At 39.1% G+C, this 17,094-nt stretch overlaps 1 protein-coding gene across 3 annotated transcripts in view; it reads left to right on the forward strand.

Annotated features, from left to right (window-relative positions):
* The window catches only part of ADAM23 (ADAM metallopeptidase domain 23), a 159,433-nt gene that overhangs the window by 67,306 nt on the left and 75,033 nt on the right, over positions 1 to 17,094 (forward strand). For all 3 annotated transcript variants that reach the window (XM_037523920.2, XM_037523919.2, XM_054700020.1), the window contains exon 4: positions 15,762 to 15,825. In XM_037523920.2, coding sequence (XP_037379817.1) covers positions 15,762 to 15,825 — 64 coding nt within the window. The remainder of the gene's footprint in view (positions 1 to 15,761; positions 15,826 to 17,094) is intronic.

Below are 17,094 nucleotides of genomic sequence, written 5' to 3' on the forward strand. Positions count from 1 at the left end.
GGTGACATTCCCCTTCTTCACGGGCTGACTGGGATTGAGGGTTGACCACACAGACACTGATCTTAAAAGATACAGAAAGTCACCAACATGTCAACATTTTCTTGAGGCTTCTGCCATGTACTGTCCGAGGCTTCATCTTGCTTACTTGGGTGCTGAGTTCTGCTTGTGAGACCTTACGGTTGTTGTACCAGCTGTCCTTGTATTTTGTTTCTTTTGCGCTTCCTGGCTTATTGACTCATTATCAGCACACCTTTATTAGCATGCACCTCTGTGATGTCCACATTACCAAAAGCTGTGGATTCAACATGGTGTAGTAACATGGATGTAATATGGAGAGTAGTTTGGAGAATCCATTTGCTTCTCTGGTGTTCCCATGTTGGTATGCTCTCCAACCTCTTCATGCATTTCAACTCCTGAATATTCTGTTGCCCCAGAATTTTGACTACTAGACTATGAGGTTCTAGATTTTTCCTTAATGTGGACCACTCCATTTTTGTTTCTTTTGTGATTTACTAACCATAGAATGGTTTTCTGGGATGTGAATCACTTCTCTTAGGAACATTTTACTTCTCCATCATCTCTAATCTTAACCACTCATGATTCTGGGACATATTGCTTATACTTAGTGAATTTGCCACTATGGATCACATAATTAAAATTTCCACCAAGATTCTAAAAATGTCTGACTTTAAGATTAAACTAAAATTAGTTTCTCTGAAAGGCTCTAAATAGAATAGCTTCTCTTTTTTTTTTTTCTGTGTCAGTCTCTTTGGGATTTGGCTGCTTCTAGAATCTTACCAGCACTTTGATTTTGATCCAAACATTGAAAGGGACTTTATTGCAAATATAAGTAAGATTGTCTACATGCACTTAAGAATTTAAGGCAGTCTAATGACTAGAGAAAATATCCATTTAATTGTCTCAAAACCCTAATATATTGATCTGTTGTTCAACTTTTTCCTGCCATCACTAATTTGATTTTATTACCAGCACATTATGTGCATGAAAATAGAAGGAAGGTGTCCGTGTACAATAATTCAAAATGATTTTTAAGACATACATTTATGACTTAAATATCAAATAATTAATGATCTGAATAGCCTTTAAAAGATTAAGTTCAGTTTTAGTATTATTCAAAATATCCAGCCTATATAGACTAGAATAGATTGCATGACTTACTTGTAATTTTACATGTCTCTCAAAGTAATGTCATATATCAAATTTGCTTATAAAACTATTTAGGCAGGATACATAGTTAGTTTTCCCTATTATCCTTTGGTTTTATTATCTTTATGGCATGTGAGTATGAATTTAAGTTTTTTGGTTTTATTTATTTATTTGTTGAGTGTGATGTTAAGTTTTTAACTTATTTTTAGTTACAATCGAGTAATAGTTTTGAACTTGTCTGATTTGCAGCATACCACTTAAATAGATTCGTGTTGAGGCATATATAGCATGAGCAGATCTTAATCTTTAGCTTCTGTGAAAAGTTTTTGTTCATTGTTAATTTGATCTGTAGATAGAATTTATCACTATACCTCTAGGAAATTGAGCTGTTCTTTTCTGGTTGAGTCCATAAAAATATATAGACCTAGAAAAACTTATCAAGCACTCTTTTCAGTACAAATGGAACATGTACTGAAGTGTTCTTTCAACACCATTTCCAAAAAGGTTGACCTGAAGTCACCCAAGGTTGCTCACTGACAGCTGATTATTTGACAGAGCATATACCAAGTAAAGGAGATGTGTGTTGTAGCAACCCCCAACTCTCTGGTATATTTAGGGTAGAAGAGATGGCAGTTGTGCTCACATTCAGTATTTTAGATTTGGATGTTTCCTTCAAGATCCTGTAATCCAACATTCTTGTTTTTTCAAGGAGGAAAACTTGTTCCCTAATGTCAAGAACGCCTCCCAAAATTCAGAGACAGTCAGTGTTACAGTCAGAGTAGGAATGTATCTCTTGAATCCATACATTCATTTATTTATTTATTCACATTAATGCAGTCAGACAACAAATAGCTCTGGGTGGCTGCTTAGGCATTTTCCTATGACTGAGAATATAATTGAGCAAAATGAAAAAGACCCAGTTAGCAATCTAATAAAGCTACATTGACTCAGGAAGCTTACAACAAATGGAAGAAGTCCCCTTTCCAAAGACATTAGAAAAGAATGGTAGTTTTTTCAATAAATTCTACAATTTTCAGAGGTCTGTTATCTTGTTATTATTTTAAAATTCTACATAATTTAGAAGAATGAAAAATTCTCTTTGGCTAGCAAATAGTTGGGATTTAGGAAAATAATGGCTATTAAAAACATAATCAATGGCCAGGTGAATAATCTGTGGATGCTATGAAATGTTCTAAGGAGATGGGATAAATTTGAAGATCTTTTTCTAAGTTGTAATTTAAAAAGAATAGGTGCTATTTTCTATTAGAGTTATTTTATACTTGCTTGAAGAAACCATTAAAAAGTTCTCTGTTTCTCCTCCTCCTCTACCACCTCCTCCTTTTTTTCTCATTTTGTGTTCTTATCTGCTGCATTGGTTTGATATTATTGGAGAAGTATGCTACTAATTGCTACGCTGTGATATTTTCTTAAACATATCTAATTTTTAAGGAGCGTGGTAATCATCTCTGAAAGCGGCTGTGTTTTATGTATAAGGATACCACGATGCACAGGATGTTGTTTTTTACCTAGTCCAGAGAAATCTAGGATGACAACTTCAAACGCCTTTTCCTTTATAGGACCGTGCATACTTGTCCTCATTCTGTCTCTTGGGATGTGCTCTGTAGAAATCGGAAAGTTTGCATTAGCATCTGCTTAACAAATTTTCGGATAAACATCTATCATTTACAGTAAAAATATTTAAAGAGAGGAAACACTGAAGTAAAAATTAAATAATCTTGAATCTTGTTAGTCATTTCTTGATCGAACAATTTTTTTTTCTCATTCAATCTTCAGCCATTAATTGAATGAGTGAAGGAAAGTTAAAGTTTCTGGTTTTCATATGTGCAAAGGCTTTTTCTAAGTGTCTTTGCTGATCTCTAGCAGATCTCTCCTGCTGCTAACATTAATTACTTTGCAGATGGCTCTAATTGACCCAGTAAAAGAACCTTATCTGTGTTCAGCTTTTCTCAGGCCCTAAAGTCTTTGCAGCTGCTGAGGACACAGAACGTACTGCTTGCTCTCAACTCTTACAAAGGGAGAGATGTATTTGGCCTTCTAAGTTTCTGGTCCTAAGATGCCCTTTGCTTTGAGAGTTTTATCTTGCTTAAACTCATATGCTGTCTGGTCCCTAACCTTTTCAACAACAGCCCCCCTGGATGACTCATGCCCTGGCCAAACTGGACTTCTAGCTTCCCTGAATATGCCTCCCGACCTTTTTCTGACTCGTGTGTTTGTACACACTGGTCTCTGTCTGTTTGATCTGTTTTATCCTCCTTGCATTTCCCTTTCCAAATTTTGTCATGAACCTGCCTCAGCCCTCCTTTTTTATTGAAAAGTTCCTAATCACCTTAGTTGAAATTAATTTCCCCTTTAGGTATAGCTTGATACCTTGCTGTCTTTGATATTACAGTACATGCTGGTTGTCTTATTTTAGATATGAGTTTTAAATCACTTTGAAGGTAGGAACTGTGTGGTTTTTTTTTCCCTCTGTCTGTCCTTGCCTACCCCCTACCCCCCTCAGCAGGAACAAACTCCAGGTGTTCAGGGAATGTAAGTCACATTGAGTTGAGGGCACAGGGAGGCATTCCTGGCCTTGCTCCCAGCGGAGTTGATGATAATTCATGATAGTGTTGAAGGTGTCTGGGGCTCCTTTTTTTTTTACCCCCCCCCAAAGATTTATTTATTTATTTATACAAGCACTGGGTACAGTCAGAAGCATGGGAGGGTGAGAGAATTCACCAGAGCCAGAGCAGGGAACAGAACAGGCAAACTGACAAAATACACTGCAGAGGGGAGCAGCGGGCGGCAGGAGAGGTCTGTGCACCATGTGGGACCCTCACCCGGTGGCCAGGGATTGAACTGGCGCTGCAGAGGCTGCAGGCAGCTTCGCAACCCAGCGCTCAACTGCTGCGCCACCTGGGAGGCCCTGGGACTCCTTTCTTTCCTGGGCCTGATATTAGATATTAATTCCTTTCCTAAAGGGGCTGTTTCCCTTCCTTTAAAAAAATATGTATTATGATTTACTGCATTAAAAGGTAATATATATTCATTGTAAAAACTGTTGGGAATTATAGTCAAGCAAAGGAAAGAAAATAAAAACTTGAAAGTTCTCCAGCAAGCAATGGTTCACTTGCATCTGTGTGTATATTTTTCCAGACTTTTTCTATATGGGAACATACACATACAAGCATACTTAAAAAATTACCAAATGTAATATTCTCTCATTGATGTTCAAAGATGTTCCACATTCTGAATAGCTAGATATTTGTGAAAGCACATATAAATTGTGTTTTCCTAACTCATTTGTGTTCCCAACTATACTGTGTGTGGTATCAGTTTTTCTGTCCTCTTGCCAGCTCAGGTAAACTGATACGGAAAAATGGTATCTTCTGTTGATTTTGATTTACAGCTCTTTTCCTATTAGTACAATTTTTCATTTGTATATGCTTGATCACCAATAGTATTTCTTATTTCTTTTGTACATTCTGTTTGTGAATAATCTGCCCATGCTCTTTGCTACTTATCTTACTGATCTTATTTCTGGTTATTTTCCCATTGGTTTCTTTTTTATTCTTTTATTCTTTTCATGCATACATGGGAAGAATAGACTCTATAAATCAATGAGCAGTTTTTCTGTATAGACTGAAAAATGAAGGCAGTAGGAGTTCTTATCCTAAGATGTGGCAAGAACTGGGCTTGGAAGATAATTGTGTCTACAAGATTGCTAGAAGGCAATCTTGATAATGGACCTATATCCATTCCCTACTTTTCACTATGTGTGATGCCTGGTTTAATAAGTGTATAATAAAAACAGGACATAGCAGAAAAGAACATTAACAATATTCAACACCATATAATACTCATTAGTAGTTTTACAAATTTGTGCATCAAAACATTTCAGTCACATGTAACTGTGTTCAAAAGGTATGCCATCTTTATTTGAATTCAATTTAGCCTGCTTTTAATATTTTTAATGACATATGGAGCAAAACTAAATTGTTTCTTAACCACAATTTTGTTTTTTTGTTTTTTTCCAAGCAGTCTTTTTTTTTTAAATTTTATTTTTATATTCCCCATACAATTGCAACCCCCTTATTTTGTTTTTTTTTTTTAGTTTCAGAAATTTTTATTTGCAGTAGAAGTTATAATATTTTCATAATATGAAATTATGCAAACTTAACACTCATAGTAATATATTTTATCAGCTTTTCTTCATTAAGAGTGAAGATATAGTCTCTTCTTATTGAGGACACAGACACACACATTTTTCTTTATTTTTTAAACACTGAACATATGAAAGTCACCTATCCAAACCATAATCACTGGAACCTTGGTGTGGCTTTTAATCAAATAGGCTTTTAATAGTTTTGTTTTGTTAAGTACTTGGCAAGACTTGGGGTAATACCAAACTATGTCATCTTGGTAACAAACACTACTGAAGTTTAAGTTTCACGAAAGTAATTAATATACAGGGCTTCTATATTAGTAAAAATGAGTTGGTTGGGATTATTAAAAGCAACAGGGCTTAAATGGCTGAATAATATGGATAGAAGGAAGCAGGTCTCTATGAATTTGCTTTTTTTTTTTTTTTTTTGCCAATAGTGATATATAAATTTATTTTTTTTATTTTTTTTTAATATTAAATTTTATTTTTATATTCCCCCATACAATTGCAAACACCCCATTCTGACCCCAATCCTTCCCCTCCCGCCCCCCCACCCCCCAAAAAGTGTCTCTGGTTCATAGTTTTTGTTGATTTTGATTTTCACTTTCTTATATTCATTTTCCTGGTCCCTTATTTAAGTTTTCTAGATTCCTGCTATGAGTGAGACCATCTGGTATTTTTCTTTTTCTTTTTGGCTTATTTTGCTGAGCATGATCCCTTCCAGCGCCATCCATGTTGCTGCAAATTGCATGTGTTTATCTTTTTTGAATGCTGAGTAATATTCCATGGTATATATGTACCACATCTTCTTGATCCAGTCATCTATTTTTGGGCATTTGGGTTGTTTCCAAAGCTTAGCTATTGTAAACAGTGCTGCTATAAACATAGGGGTGCAGGTGCTCTTTGGAATTGATGTTTCTGTGTCCTTTGGGTAAATACCTAGGAGTGGAATTGCTGGATCATATGGAAGCTCTATGTTTAGTAGGTCCAGAAATCTCCACACAGCTCTCCATAGTGCAACCCCCTTATTTTGACCCCATTCCCTCCTTTCCCCGCCCCCCATCCCCCATAGTGTGTCTCTGGTTCATAGTTGTTTGTTGATTTTGATTTTTAATTTGTGGGACCCTCGCCGGCGGCCAGGGAACGAACTGGCGCTGCAGAGGCTGCAGGCAGCCTCACAGCCCAGCGCTCAACTGCTGCACCACCAGGGGAGGCCCTGATTTTTTCTTTCTTATAGTTATTCTTTTTCCTGGTCCCTTATTTAGGTTTTCTAGATTCCTGCTATGAGTGAGACCATCCGGTATTTTTCTTTTTCTTTCTGGCTTATTTCGCTGAGCATGATCCCTTCCAGTTCCATCCATGTTGCTGCAAATTGCATGTTTAACCACAATTTTGTTACAGAGGAATTTCAAAATTACTGGTAATGCTTGCAGAGATACTGGCAATCGTATTAGGAGTGTTAGCCACATCGTCGGATCTGGTTCCAAAGCTGAAGAAATTAAGCATCTTTCATTTTCACTTATTTAAAGGTGTCCCTACTGACGCCACATTAGCAGAAGGAAACTCCTGATTGGCTAGTCTCATTGACTGATCAATCCAGTGTGGGTGGGCATCTTAAGCTTTCCCATCACCTCCAATTCATCTTTCATATCTCTTCTAATTCCTCCTTTCTCTGCTTCCCTGTCTATTAATTTACAGCCTTCCCCATGTTTCCTGTTCTCTCTGAACTGTACTGTGGTATCTGAGGCCATCATCTATGAGGTACAGGAGTGCCTATACATTAAAAAATTCTGCTGCAACCTCTTATGTGATTGAGGAACTCATTAAATTCCTATTGTGACCCTCAAAGAAGCTTGCACCCTTCCATCCCACTTGTGCTAAGAACATTCTCCACCAGCAGCTTTGTTCTATGAATATGCCCACACGCCCAGCCCTTGCCTAGCATGCCATTGTGTTTGACTTAACACAAAGCCTCTAATCACCTATAATTACTTTCACCTACTTAATATATCATTTCCACTCTCTAAAATCCCAACTCCTCCATGTCTACAATCTTTTAACGCAGTTTAAATATCTTATTGTATTGTTTATAGTCAAAGGAGTATATATTTTCTAGCTAAAACGACTATTGTTATAAAAATCATTTTAGGTGGGATGAGTCTAACATTTTTTAAAACTCAAGAAAAATGGTAATTGAAAAATCATTTTACTTTTTTAAAGTCTGTTGTTTGAAAAAGAAAAGCAATGTAATGGTAGTGGGGTAACCATAAAATTATAAGCTTATGCTTGTATGAACTCTGAGTTTAATTCTCTTTCTTGGTTCCAGCTTGAAGTAATTAATGAATTTAAGTATTTACATATGTAAAAGGGAAAAGCCAAAGTTTCCACCATAAAGAGGGAACAGGCATGGCGCTTCATTGTAGAGGGTTGTTGTCCTAGAAACCCCAGGAAGTTGAGAATATCCCCGGTGACCAGTATTTGTTGTCATTAAATGTGAAGCCCAGTAGGGAGAGGTGGCAGGAGACTTCTTAGCAGAATTTTACGGGGCCCATATGGGCAAGATCAGGGTTCCCAGTGCTGAAGTTAAGCACTGTCAAACAGAATATAATGAGAGCATTTACATCATAAAAACGAACATTGGTGGTGTTCCTGTTTTATCTAAACATATTTTTTCCACTTTTTGTTCACATATATGTTAACTTCTGTTGCAGCCCCAGCTTAAAAACACACGGAAGTTACTTATCATATGTAAAGAGCAGGAATGGACACAGTGCAGGTTTTCTGATCCCATGCAGACCGGTTAAAGGAGGAGTCAGAGTCCTCAGTGGGTTTTTTGTAGGCTTTTATTGGGGTTCACCAGGCATACGGCAGGCAGGGGTGCTGGGGGGCTGGGAGGCTGGCAGGCCTCCCAGCCCCCAGCAAGTCTTCACTCTATCTGGGCTCTCCGGCCTTCTCTGCTTCTCTCTCGGCTTCTGTTTGTTCTCGGCTTCTATGGCTTCTGCTAGAGTCCCCGTGATGCCACCCTTAAAAGCCCACTCTCAGCCCAGGTGAATCCCATATACCTATGCCCACACCCTATTCCAGGTGCCCGCCATCAGGCATGCATTCAGGACCGCAAGGATCCATCATCTATCCTGATTGCGGGAGGGCAAAAAAGCCTGACATTTTTCCTTACCCTACATCATATCATATCATATTATCATATCATATCATACTTACATATATCATTCCTTCTTGAATAAGGAGATGTGTGCCACCTTTTAAGAACAGAGACACCGTGAGGCCAGAAATGTGGCTGCTCAGGACCTTGACGAGCCCGGGACACTGCAGTGAACATAATCTCATTAGCTTTCTGGCGTCTGCATCTTGGACTGCTGACTCCCCTCCCACATTTCTGCCTCCTGATGTCACTTGCAGGGAGAAAATATTTAAGGTGCCTACTCAAGGTTGCCTTGAACAGAGGCCACGTCAAACAGAAGCAACTGGAGAACGAAAAAGCTTTAAGGTCCTTTCACCTTATAGACCAGTCTGAACTTCCATGTAGAACTTGGGTGTGTATACCTTATATTTGGCCTTCACTTAGGGTAATAGTCCAGCCCAGTCTTCCCAGGACCATCTTTCCTGTTTGTCTGTGTCCTGGCGTAATTATTAATATCCCTGTTTTTACTCCCAGAAATTCTCTGACTTGAATGCTAGATTATATGGCCATCTAGTTGCTAAGTCTTGGTGCTTACTGATATTTTTCTAGATCATTTCCTAGCCTTGCTGGTGAAGGAATGCCCTGTTAGCATTGAGTTCCCATTAGAAGAGTTTGTTCTCTAGCAGTCTTCTCAGTTTCCCAATAGGAGACAGATGCTGAGCACTCAACACATTAATTTCAGAAAATGTAGATTTTAGAACTAGAAGGAACGAAGGAACTGATAATCCAACTATTTCTTACAAGGCAGTGAATGATGAAGAACAAATGGTTTTCTTGTGGCCCAATGTATGTCTTTCTTAGTGGCCTTCCTTGTAGCCTAAGGCCCTACTATAGCTGTGGCCTCATTTTTCAACAATTTAACTTGTGTATTTAACCAACCCATGGCCTTTCACAACCAATTTCCCCCTACATCTCCTACTCCCCCCCAAAAAGCATATGATTCTTTCTTTGAAGGAAGGGATTCAAGTTATTTTCCGAAAAGCTAGAAGTCATTTGCCCTTCGTGGTTAATTTTTCTTACATTAGGGATTCTGGGTAAGCAGCTTTTCTAGTTTGTCATTCCTTGGCTTTTCCATAATCAGTATCCTGTAAGGGAAGATAGAAACTTCTGGGAATGTTGACCTCTGATCTATTGATATGTCTACTTTAATTAGATACATCACTCTCAAACTTGAGGACGCCACCAAATTACATATAAACAAAAACTTCCCAAGGCATATCTCTGTGTGCATTTCCAATGTTTAGATATAATAGCAGTTCTGTTTGTTTATTTGCTGATTATTCTGAAATTCTTTGAGCATGCAACATTTCTTTGTGATAAGGGCTGGAATTAGGATAGATCAGGCAATGCTTTAATAACAAAGATGAAATCTGAGACCGAACACTAAAAAACTTTGTTTCTTACCCACATTATGGTCTAATATATGCCGACTGACCCTCCTAGGAGGGTGTAGGAATTGAGGCTGCATCCATTTTATAGCTGCGCCTTATTGCGCATGTCACTTCCAGGGTTGACCAGTTACACAGGGATATGAGTGGTCCCACTGCAGGGTAGACATCACATACCCCAAAATAACATGAGTCATAATTCAGTCTTTTTTTTTAATTTTTAAAAAATTTTAAATTTTTTTAATATATATTTTTTATCTTTTTTTTTTTTTAAAGATTTATTTATTTATACAAGCACTGGGTACAGTCAGAAGCGCGGGAGGGTGAGAGAATTCACCAGAGCCAGAGCAGGGGGCAGAGCAGCGGGCGGCAGGAGAGGTCTACACGCCATGTGGGACTCTCCTCCAGTGGCCGGGGAGCAGCCGGGGATCGAACCAGCGCTGGAGAGCCTGCAGGCAGCTTCGCAACCCAGCGCTCAACCGCTGCGCCACCAGGGAGGTCCATAATTCAGTCTTTTGGCCCCAACTTAACTGCTGGGGAAGCTATGCAGTATAGTTTTACTGTGTCAGGAAGGCACAAATAACATGGGATTTGCTGGACACAGCATTATTTATGCCACTTTTCCCTCATTGACCTGATTCTTGACTCATCTACCATGTTTTAAAAATCTTATCATTCTCCTGTTCTTAGAGGTCAGCAGCTTCAAGTCTTGACCTTTCCTTCATAATTTTTTATATATTTTATTGATTTGTCATTAGTTTATATGACATAATTTTGAGCGTATTACTTCACACCTCCATATGTAAACAGGCCTTACTCAGATGCCACCAAAGCTTCAGTACCACAGCCCTGTCCTCTCCCCCATCCCCTCAGGTGATATTTACTATTCAGTGTCTAAGAATTACTCTTACTGTTTCGGTGGTTTGTTCTCTGGTTATATATATTCCACAAATGAGTAAGACCATCCAGTAACTGTCTTTTCATTTTCTGACTTATTTCACTTAGCATAATCACCTGAAGACCCATCCATTTTGTCCCAAAAGGCATAATTTTATTTTTTTAATAGCTGAGTAGTATCTTCCATTGATGATATATTCTACAGTATTTTTTAGAATTGTAGTCATCTGTTGATGATTGCATCCAGTCATCTGTTGATGAACTTTTAGGTTGGTTCTATGTCTTGGCTATTGTAAATAATGCGCCTTTGAACATAAGTGTTCAAAGTGTGTAAGTGCGTAAATCTTTTCATATTAGTGTTTTCATATTCTGTGGGTAAATACCTAGCTGTGGAGATTCTTGAGGAATCTCCATTCTATTTTCCATAGAAATTGCAACAAATTGCATTACCAACTACAGTGGATGGATATTCTTTCTCCCACTACATCCTCACCAAAATTTATTGATATAGGCCATTTTCAAAAGGGGTGAGGTCTGTCATATTTTGAGCAAAATCACATTCAATGTGATTCTAAAGTTGATTTTCTTTTTACTACCTTTGTGGTGCAAATTCACCATGAGGTTACACAATGGCTGGGTTCAGGAGAACTTCCTTAATTCAGTTCTCTTCCTTATACTTTCTTTTACTTTGATTTGAACTTTCATCCTACATTTAGCCCTCTACTTCCAAGGGTCACCCCTTTCCATCAGATAACCAGCATAAGAAATACAGAAATAGCTTTGGGGTGTGGCTATCTTATAACTAATTGGTTAGTAAAAGGATGTTTATTGCAGATCTTAGACTGTTCAGAAACTCCCTTCTATCAGTTCTAGAAAAGGTGACGCCTCAGAACCAAACACTCAGTTGGCTGATCAACAAAATAAAACAACAGTTTATGCCTGGGACCACAATGGCTAAATAGATCAGTACTGACATGTCAGAACATTCCATTCTGTTAGGAAATGTCAGAGAGCAGAGGTGGAGGAGTGGCCAGGGAGAGCATTTGTAAGCAGAGGTCACCAGATGACTTATCTTCTGGCACACAGAGATCTCGATTAGCCCTTCCTTTTTTGCTGGGTTGGGCTGGAGATCAAGCACTGCACAATTAACTATTCACTTCTTCCTTTCCAGTATTGTCTATTAATTTTTCAATTAACTAGATGACATTTTAGTAGTATTGATTTATTTTGGGTAAGATTACAAATAATATTTTAGCATGAGATGACTAATATGATACATTTGTACCGATTTTGCTTAACTCCAGTTTCAGGAAGTTGCATTCTTCGTTTTGGATTTCAGCACATGCTGTTGGTCTGGCATATAGTAGATGTTGGTAGCTGATTGCTCAATCAATAAATGCTGATTAAAGGCTTACTGTTTGCGAAGCATCATGCCAGGTTCTAGGAATGCTGTGATGAGTGACAATGCTTTTAAGGGTGGGATTGCTATTGTCAGGCAGCAGGAAAGGATGGAGCAGTGGGGAAGTGTGCTATTTGTGAGAGGTTTAAGGATAGATGGCCTGGTGATTGGGAGCACATGTCCATCTCGTTGTCTCTAACTGACTCCTAGAAAAGTAGCTGTTTTTGTGCTTTAGTGTTCTCATATGTAGGAAATACTAGAAAAAGAAGTACTTGTGGTGGGGGGATACTCTTTTTAAAAGGAAGGAGGATAATTAAAGTGCCCTTTATTAGATTTGGTGATTAATGGTTAGAATGCTATTTTCTGCCTTTGTAATTACAAGCAAAAGTAGTGGTCTAAAATAACTTTGTTTTCAGCTCCTATCCATACTCCAGTGATTGCATGGTTGAGAATTTTGAAAATAATGAATCACCTGTAGAGAAAGGTAATTAGAATGCAGTTAGTGAAACCTCTCTGCCTCTCGGTGTTGTGAAGCAGCCCTCAGAGAAATGTTTCCATCAACAGTCCTGTTTGTGTATCTTCACAGTGCTGGTGGTTGGCTCAATTAACTAGAAATAAAAGAAGTTTCTGTGCTCTGTCAGGTATTCCCAAGTATATATCAGCAGAACTAAGAATTTGTCATTGCCCTTTTTGATTTATATTTTTAAAAGGGAATGACTAGACATACCATTATAAGCTTCAAATATAGAATCATGAATACACACTTGATTAGACATTTGTAGGGTAAGGTAAAAAGTATCAGGCTTTTCTGCCTTCCCGTCATTAGGATAGATGACGGAACCCTGTGGTCCCAAACGCATGCCTGATGGCGGGCACCTGGAGTGGGGTGTGGGCATGCGTAAGTGGGTACACCTGGGCTAAGATTAAGCTTATAAGGGCGGTATCACGGGGATGCCAGCAGAAGCCGAGAACCACGAGAAGAGCAGAGAGCCCAGCTAGAGTGAAGGCTTGCTTGCGGGTGGGAAGCCTGCTAGCCTTCCGGCCCACCAGCACCCCTACCTGCCATGTACCCGGTAAATCCCAATAAAAGCTCGTAAAGGCCACCGAGGGCTCCAGGACCCTCTCCTCCTTTACCCGGTCTGGTCTGCTGGGGTCCTAGGAAACCTGCACAGGGCCATCCTGCCCTTACAACATTTCAGTCAAGAAACCCGCCAAAGGTACAGGCATCTGCTTTATTTCTGTGTTACCGAGGTTGACCTTCAGCTTATGCAGGAAGGCTGCCAGCTGCAAAGGCGCCCCTCACCCTCCTGACCAACGCCTGGCCTCCTGGTCCTGCTTACTGGGTCACTTCAGAACTTCTTCAGGTGCAGCTCTCAAAATGATGCAGAATCATTGGGTCCTCTATGAGTTCTGCTAAAGAAGTAGTGTCTAGTTTTCCTAACAAGAAAACCTGTGGACAGAATTATTGAAAATGGGATATCAGAGCAGGAAGGGCCCTGAGGAATCTTCTGCTCCAGAGCTCCCTTTTCCAAAAGAAATGGCGATCTAAATTTATGGTTTGTATCTGGCTCTTAGTAGATCCTCTGTTGTCCTTCAGTTATCATTGGGATTAAAGGGGATGACACTTTCATAACCCCTAGAACTGTCCCTGGGACATAGTAAATGTTCAGTAAATGTGAGTTATTATTTCAAGTAGCAGAACCCAAACAGAAACCTGGGTGTCTTGACAGCCCAGTGTTCTTTCAGAGCCACGAATTTTATATTGCCCACACTGGTCAGAAGAAAAGTGTTTGAGGAAGTTAAGATATGTTTGTTTAGTTAAGATAAAAATAGGGGCCTTCTTGGTGGCTTTGGGGTAAATTTGCATCGCTATCATCTCTATGGCCTGAATTCGATCCCACCTGAGTTTGATCCCAGGCCCGGGAACTACCCACATGTGACTAAGCAGACCTCTCCTGTCTCGCCCACTGCTCCCCTCAGCAGTGTATTTCAGTAGATCCCCCAGTTCTGTCTCTGGTGAATCCTCTCACCAACCCCCCACCCTACACCTCTGGCCTACACCCCAATTCTTCTCTGCATAAATAAATAAAATAGTGTTAGCCTCAATGTGCCCATGACTGGGCACTTACTTGGTGCTGAGTTTTGGGCTAAGCAGCGCATACCTGTGGTGCCATTTAAAACTTTAAGCCTCTCCGTGTCTTCCAGAGTCACACCCTTAGTATTTCCACTGGACTCCAATGAAGGCTAAGCTAGGCCACTCACCCAGTCACATTGCTAATATGGGGCTTGGCTGGGTTTTGTATCTTCTTCTGTCTGACTTCAGAGTCTATATTCTTAACCATTATTTTATTCCTGGAGCTGGCAAATTATGGCCCAGATGCCAAATCTGGTCATATTTATTTTTATCTAGTCTTCCAGCTAAGGAAAATATTTTTTTGGTATTTTCAAATGGTCAGAAAAAAAAGTGAGAAAAAAATATGTCATGGTATGTAGAAATTATGTGCAATTCAAATATCAGTGTTCATAAATGAAGTTTATTGAACATAGTCCTTTGTCGATGGGTTGTCTGGACCTAGTTTTGTGCTACAGAGAGTGGAGGGAGTTGTGATAGAGACCATGTGGCCTGAAAGGCCTAAAATATTTATTATCTGGCTTTTGCTCTCTGTTTTTCCTCAGTGATTATGCTTTCTGATTCTAATAATTTAGAGCATAATTGTGGGATTTTTGTAAGGCCTGTTTCCTGTTACTTGACTTTTTAGTTTATTCCATGTGAATTAAGATGTCAATCATTTGTTTCTTCCCTGTTGTCAACTTCATTATTTTTTCCTTGTCTTGGATTCTTGGGAGCTTTACTATTATGTGTCTTGCTGTATTTTTCCTTCATCATGGAAGTTTGGTGTTCTTGCTTCTTGTATGTCTCTTTTCAGCTCCATCTTCATGTTTGGGAATTTCTTTTCAGTTATTTCCTTGAATATTTTCTCTGTTCCTATGTCTCTCTCCTCTCCTTCTGGGATTCTTGTAACTCTTATATTTCCTTTCCTAAAGAAAAGGAAGGTCTCACTGGATGGTCTCACTCATAGCAGGAATTTAGAAAACCTAAATAAGGGACCAGGATAAAACCTAATTATGATAAAGTAAAAATCAAAATCAACAAGCAACTATAAACCAGAGACACACGGTGGGGGGAGAGATTAGGGTCAAAATAAGGGGTGTGAGAATTGTATGGGGACTAAAACCAAGGTGAAAATGCATATATTGTACAAAAATGAAAAATGTAAATATATATAAAGATGTCAATCAAATGATAAATAGTATGCATAAAAGGAGTTCACTAGAATTATCTGTGGTTCATCTTTTTTAATAGCTTGAGGAATGATTTGTTACTGGGTAGCACTGGAGACTCTTGATGTTCACCTGTCTAGCCCCCGCCGTGGATGGCATCTCTCTGTTGTTTACATGCCCATCATGTCCATTTAGTTAGCTGATTATTTTTAAATTTCCAAGTGTGTTAGATGCTGCACTCACTCTGTTTTCTTTCCTTTGCAGTGGTTTGCTGTCTTCTGATTATGTGGAGATTCACTATGAAAATGGGAAACCACAGTACTCTAAGGTACAGTTAATAGTGTATGGAAATCCTGTAGTATAAATATAATCATAGAACAGTTCAATGCACACTGCATTGTTTTGAATCCTATCGCAATAAAGTCACCTGTTCTCATAATGTGAAGGTATATTTTTAAATTTGAGAAGTTTATTAAAATATGTATGTTAGAGGTAACATAAGAGGGTCTATGTATGCAGGTCAGTGGAGAAATGTTTACTTTTTGGTTCTCCGTGCAGTATCTCATGTAAGTGAATGTTATGTGCTATAAGGAGCCAGCCTATTCCATATCAGTATCTTAAAGTGGTAGATAGCCAGGTTCATGGTCACAGAATCTGAAAGATAAGCCTGGATGGATATTAGAAACTCAAGTGACTTTCGTACCTTAGAAGGGCAGGTGGGAGAAGGAAGACAGGTGGGAGACAGGTGGGAGAAGGAAGACTTGGGTATCATACTCCCTCTTAGTCTTCGCAACAGTTCTTTATGGTGGATATTATTCTTTCTGTTGTGTGAAAGAAGAAATTGAGGTGGAGAGGCAAATAACCTGCTCCAGGTCACCATGCTTGACAACATAAAGGTAGGTGAGTACTTTTCCCCTTCAGATAAAGGTGAACTTTTGTTCTCTTCATAGAGGGACAGTGCCAAGTGGGTTTAGATTAAGACAAAAGAAAGATGGAATAGCTGTATTTAAGGCTCTGATTTGTAGAAGGTCACAGAGTGCCACTGTGCATAATCACTGTCCATGCAAACCAATGGCATGGAAGAGGAAACAGAGAAATACAACAAAGTAAGGGAATATTATTGGTTTTTCCCACTAAATTGCTAATGAGTATCAGCACAAAAGTGGGCCAGGGAGCTTGTTGGGTTGCACAGTCTACAGAACTGGGATTTTCAGACTGATAGACTATCAGCAAAGACAGTGGCCTTAATTGTGAATGCTGGCAGGGGGTCATGGCTGGTCTGGGGATTTATAGCTATCTGGTTTGCTGTGGGTACATTGGTTATTTATGTTCCAACGTTTTGAATTTTATGCCATGGATTAAGAATGTCCATATATTATTCTTACTATCCTGTCAGTTCTTGCCTTGGGCTGCAACTTGGGAGTTGTTGAATCTCCCTGGAAGTTAGTGCTGTGGAAAGTGAGCAGAAATGCTAAATCAAGCACAGTAACGGTGCTTCCTGGCATTTGTACAACCCAAAGCTCCTGTCAGTTGTGCCAGCACTGTGAGCACTGCGGATGCTGAATCATGAATCTGGATAGAGAAGGCTATGTGAGAA

Source organism: Talpa occidentalis, unplaced genomic scaffold (assembly GCF_014898055.3).
Source record: "Talpa occidentalis isolate TD23 unplaced genomic scaffold, MPIMG_talOcc4v2.1 talOcc4.3, whole genome shotgun sequence".
In the NCBI taxonomy this organism is placed as follows: domain Eukaryota; kingdom Metazoa; phylum Chordata; class Mammalia; order Eulipotyphla; family Talpidae; genus Talpa; species Talpa occidentalis.